The sequence below is a fragment of the Alligator sinensis genome, unplaced genomic scaffold (genome assembly GCF_000455745.1).
Source record: "Alligator sinensis unplaced genomic scaffold, ASM45574v1 scaffold1382_1, whole genome shotgun sequence".
NCBI classification, from domain to species: domain Eukaryota; kingdom Metazoa; phylum Chordata; order Crocodylia; family Alligatoridae; genus Alligator; species Alligator sinensis.
In genome coordinates, this window is record NW_005843036.1 from 328,682 (window position 1) to 334,767 (window position 6,086).

A 6,086-nucleotide genomic window follows, 5' to 3' on the forward strand; every position below is an offset into this window, starting at 1 on the left:
GGCTGCACCCAGGGCCATGGTGATGGTGCTGGGAGGGGACTATAGGGGGGCTACAGCAAAATTTGGGGTGGCTGCAGCCCCAGGACCGAGGTAAGACTAACAGGCCTACAGGTTCCTGGGTCCTCTTTCCTCCCTTTTTTGAAAATGTGGACCACAGCCCTTTTCCAGTCATCAGGCACCTCGCCAGAGCACCACGAGTGCTTGTAAAGCTGTGCCGGGGTCCCGCAATGACCTCTGCCAGTTCCCCAAGCACTCTGGGGTGGAGATTGCCAGGACCTGCTGATTTCAACACATCTAGTCCCTCCAGAAGTTCCCTGACTAAGTCCTCATTGACCCTGGGCCTGGCTGCGCCTTCCCTGGGTCCGTCCGGGATCCCAGTGGGGGCGGATGTCCCTGTCCCTGCTCAGAAAAATGGAAGCAAAGAATCTGTTAAAGAGATTAGTTTTGTCATCTGGTGCTACCACCAGATTACCAAGCATGTCCTACAGAGGCCCCACATTATTTGGCACCTTCTTTTTACCCCTATGTACTTAAAAAAGGACTTCTTGTTATCTTGTTATAAGGATGATCCTGCTTTTGGCAGGGGCTTGAATAGATGACTTTTGAAGATCCCTTCCAGCCCTACTTCCCTATGATTCTATGATAAAGGGCCTCAGAAGATATTGTGGAGTGGGGGGTATTTATTTGTCTCTTGTTGGGGGACACTGGGCAAGTCACTTTGCCTCCCTCTGCCTCGGTTTCCCCTCACACTTTTTATCTGATTTTTTCTGTTTAAGTTTTGTTGGGAAAGGGAGGGCCTCTCCTAATCTGGTCTTGAGGCACTGCAGTCCTGGTCTCAGTGGTTGTCACTGAAACATCCTATAATACAAACATCAATAAAACAAAAGCAACTTCTTTCTAATCACCTTTCTAAATAAAAGGAGAAGGAGTATACTGGATTCCTTAGAAAGCGGATCCTTTCTGGAAACCTCCCAGCTGAGGCCAGCCGTGAAAACACATGGCAATTAACAGCAACAAAGAGCAAAAACATGCATCACTCCTATAGTGTCTTCTTTCTGCAGAAATAAATGTCTCTCCTACCAACTCATGCTCCATTAGCTCAGAGGTGCTGTGCAGAAGTCTGCACCACCCATTGCTCAAAGCAGCAAGTCTAGCACAGCCTCTTGCATGAAAGTATTAGTAAGGGCCCTGCCCCACGTTCAACTGAAAACTGGAAAGAAACCAACTATAAAGTTGTTACATATTTTCAGGCCCTAATTTTGTAGTTGGTTGTCTCTTTTCATAGCTGGATGGACATTTTTATGGCATGATAATTACTTTGGATGTGTGGATAGTGTTACTTTGCATGTATAGCTAGTCTAAATTTACTGCACAATTAACCAGTTAATTGCATAATATATAACACATGGCAGGGGCCTACAAGACAGCCAAAGTTGACACCCTTGAGCTGGTTTGTTTAGCTCAGTGGTTTTTAGTCTTTTTGGACTCAAAGCACCCTTCATCACCTTTGTGAATTGAGTATAGGGTGGCCATCATAGAAGACAGTCCGATTGTCCTCTGTCCTCTATTGATACAAAACCAGATGCCTTTATGTCCTCTATTTAAGAGAAAAATAGAGGACATAAAGGCGTCCGGTTTCATATCAATACAGGACAGAGGACAACTGGATTGTCCTCTATGATGGCCACCATAATTGAGTAGCACCCCATTTAAAAATCTAATATATTTATTGTAGTGCTTGCTTGAAGAAGGGATGGGAAGAAGGAGGAGAAGTTGGCCAACACTGGCACAAGTTTGCCAGGTCTCAGAGGGGCTGATCACACCACGTGCTGGGCCTACAATGTTCAAAGTGAAAGTCAGCACTGGAAACATTTTCTTGCTGTCCAGTTCCCTCTCTCCCTTTCTGTCCATTTCTCTTATTTTGTCTTAAAGGAAACAACATTGTATTGCAATAATGGTAACTATCACTGTCTTTTCTCTTCAGGCAGTTAAAAATCTCTTTAGCGCCATTGAAAAGACTGTTGAGTGGGAATTTCCCCTATAAAAGACTCAGTATATATGAAAGGAATAAGGAAACAGCTGTAGGTATAGGTAGCACTTTACATTTCAAACCTTTTTGCCCATTTTTATTTTTTCCTATGTCTCTAAGAAAAGGTTACCAAGATTTTAGAGATGGTTGTGAGAATGAGATAGGACAGCAGTAACTTGAACTGAAACCATGGACCACACAAAACTGTTTAATGTTGTAACAGTGGAGAAGGGTTTTATTTAGAGCCAGGTGACTAATGGATTTTTCCTTTCAGTGGATGAACTGAAAAAGTAGGGGAAAAAATGTTTGGTTCAGGTAGTACCAACACCAAAGTTGATCAGGTCTTTCAGTGTGGAGGCGGGGGAAAAAAAGCAAAAAAAATTGTTTTGGGTCAACTGCAAATATTTTGTTCGACTCAAACAAAATGTTTCATTTTGGCTTGGGATATTTAACCACTTTTTTTGCCCTTTTCTTTTTCATTTTATTTTAACTACATTTTGTAAACAAAAACATTTCAACATGAAAACACAAAAAGGATCAACTTGAGAATGCCAAAGCAAAATGTCTTGGGACTTCTAAGGTGAAATATTCCATTTGCAAAACCCCGAATCTCCAAAGTCTTCAAAATTTAAAGATTTTTCTCTTTTTCAACCAGAATGATTTTGCTCTATTCAGCCTGAATTTACAAATAGTTTTGGTGTCTCCAAAATGCCACTTTTGCAAGGCACAGTGAAATTGCTCAAATGTGCCATCCAGCATTAATTTTATCATCATTTTAGCTCACACTGGACTTACAACACCCATTTACCAACCCAAGAAGAATCAGAGACCTCCATCTTAGTGTCACAGATTGCCAGTTTCCTCTCTACTGATGGCATGTATGGGTTTATATTTGAGCTCCGGTAATAAATCACACTAATGTATATATGCAGACCAAGGAATTGAAGTCTTCAAGGCTTGAAGCCTCAACTTTCCATGCCAGACAGCAACCTTTAGGAGACACTGGTACTACCATTACAGAACAGGGGTTAAGTCCCCAAAATAGCTTTGACCTGATTCCCTACTACTGTTTTTTTAGAAGAGCTGATCCAATGATTCTCCTGAACAAAAGTGTTTGCTCTTGAGAAGGCAGGTGTGTAGGACAATAGGAAATCCGGTTTCTTACCAGGCGGGAGTTTGTAGCGTTGGTATCATCCTCAGGCATGGGCAAGTAGACTGCCAGCGCCACACAGTTGGCAAAGATGGTCAGCAGGATAATGATTTCAAAGGGTCTGAGAGTAAATGTCAAGGAGAAGCACAGAGCTAAAGTGTCCCTGTTTACACAGCGATCGCTAGAAACAGCCTCATCATCTGGTATAATCACACAAACCAGCCATACTTACAGAAAAGTTGGTTGAACAACTTGAGTGGCAGGTCAAGGGACGTGGGTGCACTAGCAGGGCAATGGGGCTGCTGAGATACCCTGAGACCCAAGAACGTGGAGAGCTTTGAGTCAGGTCTGAAGCCCACGGGCAAAAAGTAGGAGTCAGGGAATCAAGGCAACAACAACACAGGAGGGGGCTGTGGATCAGGATTGAGGGGCATCAGCAAAGGGACACGTGTTTTGCTCACAGAGCACCTGCCTGCCTGTTGTTTTCATTGCTCTCAGCACCATGAATATCTGATATCAAAACAAGAAAACAAGGTAAAAAGAAGGGACCTTCTCCCCTTACTGCTCTACAGCTATAAAGCCCAGGGTCCCTGTAAAGGGGTGAGGGAGCTAAGGAAACGTGGCACTTTTACAGCCATGCCAAAGCTCTGTTCAACTCTCCGCTGGACAGCCCAGAAGACAACACAAGGATTTACTCCCCATCTGTGGCAGGCAAAGGGGGAGTTTTGGGGCTCTCCTCTGCTGTGATCTGGGTTGCATATATGGAGGCTGACTGGAGAAAACAGGGGGAGCTGGGGCAGTGATGCCAGCAGCATACTGGGGGCAAACAGCTTGGTCTTTGTGCATTGTCTCTACTTTCCTGCTGTCTGGTAAGAGTCAGTCTAGGGCCATGGGTTTGATGTGCATAGGAAGAAAGCAGGACTTTTTTCCCTGGCTTTGCCACCTAACTGCTACAGGACCCCAAGCAAGATCTCATCTCCCTGCACTCCCCTTTTCCTTCATGCCCTTATTTAAGCTGTAACCTCGAGGTAGGAAATGGCTGCATGGAGCTGAGTATGGTATGGCCACATCTCAGAGGGATGCTATACTACTGTGAAATAGGGGTGGTGCTGGAGAAGGTGAGGTAGGGAAAGGACTTGCCCTGGCACTGAGTTGTGCTCAGTCACTGGCCATGCTGTTTGTATGGAGCAGCTAGAAACCCTGCAGTGCTCCCAAGTGATGTGGGTGGTCAGCACACCTGTTTTAGTAGCTTTTGAACAGATGTTCCCTAGATTTAAAGGCCAGAAATGGGTATTATGAGCACTGCATCTGCCCTGTGCAGCACAGACCAGGGGATTCCACCCAGCACCGGAACTGTTGCAAAGCTTTTAGGAGAACACCCTGTCCTGATGGAAAGGATTCAAGGGGGGCAAGAATCTACCATGTCCTGTGGCAAGCAGCTTCAGTGGCTAATGGTTACTTTCACTGCTATGAACCTGTACCTTCTTTCCAGCTTCAGTTTGTCTCACTGCACTGACTGGCCTTTGAGTCTCATCCTAATGTGATGATTTCTCTTAAATGTGTGCTCTGTGCTGTCACTATCCAGGCCTGTCTTCCTCTCTCTTGGGCTTCTGTATCGAGCCTCCAAAGCACAGAGGTGCTCTCTGCAGGGCTCCCCTTGGAGGCTCCTCAAATCATGTCTGCTCTAAACTTCTTTGCCAAAAATGTGATGCTGCAGAGGAATCTGGCTGGCTTGTGCCAGCATCCAGTCCTCAGAATTGGACATGAAGAGTGTTTTTATACATGCTCTGGGAGGTGGGGGTGGGCACTTGAATTACAGCAGCCCTGAGAGCAGCTCTAATTAAAGTGCCCAGAGAGTCTCCTGTACCAGCGTCCCTGCACTTCAAAATGGCAGTGGGGTTGCTTTCTCTAAAGTTCCCCGAACAAGATTTAGTTAAAGCAACCCCACCACCAATTTGAAGCATGGGGACGCTGATGCATGAGAGGCAGAGGCTGGCTGGAGCACAGTCATTACCACCCTCCAGCAGGCTTGTAGGGCTGTGCGAGGCTTCGGAGAGAGCTTTGGATCTGGAGAAGCTTCAGATGCTTCGGGGCCCGAAGCAGCATGTCCAGGCTGAAACGCTGCCTCGTTCGACTTCCCGAAGCCGTTTGGAGCTGCCTTGGAGATCCGGCCATAGGATATAATGGGGAAACAATAAAATATCTATAACTTTGTTGTTTTTTGTCTGATTTGGATGAAATTTTCAGGGGTGGTAGACTCTGCAGAGAGAATGAAGCCTGCCAAGTTTCAAGAAGATCAGTGCAGATGTTTGGGGGGGAACTGTACCCCAAATTCTTGAAAGCAAAACTCCTGTCACGTCTATGTGTTACAACACGGGGGGGGTCAAAACTGCAGGGCTGGTAGCTCTTAGTGAGGCCACAAAGCCCTCCAGGATTCAAGAAGATCAGTGCAGGGGTTTGGGGGGGGTTGGGGGACTGACTGTCTCTGTCTTGGGGCCTGGGAGACACTACTGCAGGCCTGGCTGCTAAGCTGCTGTGTTACCATTTACCAATTAATCATGATTCACTCAGGGACCAGCTCAATACACAGGACCTAGCTACTATAGCCAGTTAATTGCCATCAGTTAACACCTACAAAAAGCTAAGGAGAGGAAAGAATCGATACAGACAATCAACTGCCCCAAGACAGACACAGTCAGTCCCACAAGCACCCATGGCATGAGTTTTGTCTGGCAGCAGCTAGGGGTGCAGGGCCCCAGAACCCCCTGCACCGATCTCCTCCACAGCTGGCAGGCGTCGTGGCCACAGCAGGGGCCACCATCCCTGCAGCTGTCACCCCGCTGCACCTTAACACACACAGGGTCACCCATGGCACCAGTTTTGCTTGTCCACAGCTTGAGGGGCAGT

The 6,086-nt window shown here is 46.4% G+C and overlaps 1 protein-coding gene across 5 annotated transcripts in view; it reads right to left on the reverse strand.

The window, feature by feature from the left end:
- CACNA1S (calcium voltage-gated channel subunit alpha1 S) overlaps positions 1 to 6,086 on the reverse strand; it is a 91,523-nt gene that overhangs the window by 69,564 nt on the left and 15,873 nt on the right. For all 5 annotated transcript variants that reach the window (XM_025193316.1, XM_025193317.1, XM_025193315.1 and 2 more), the window contains exon 2: positions 3,195 to 3,300. In XM_025193316.1, the coding sequence (XP_025049101.1) occupies positions 3,195 to 3,300 (106 nt within the window). The remainder of the gene's footprint in view (positions 1 to 3,194; positions 3,301 to 6,086) is intronic.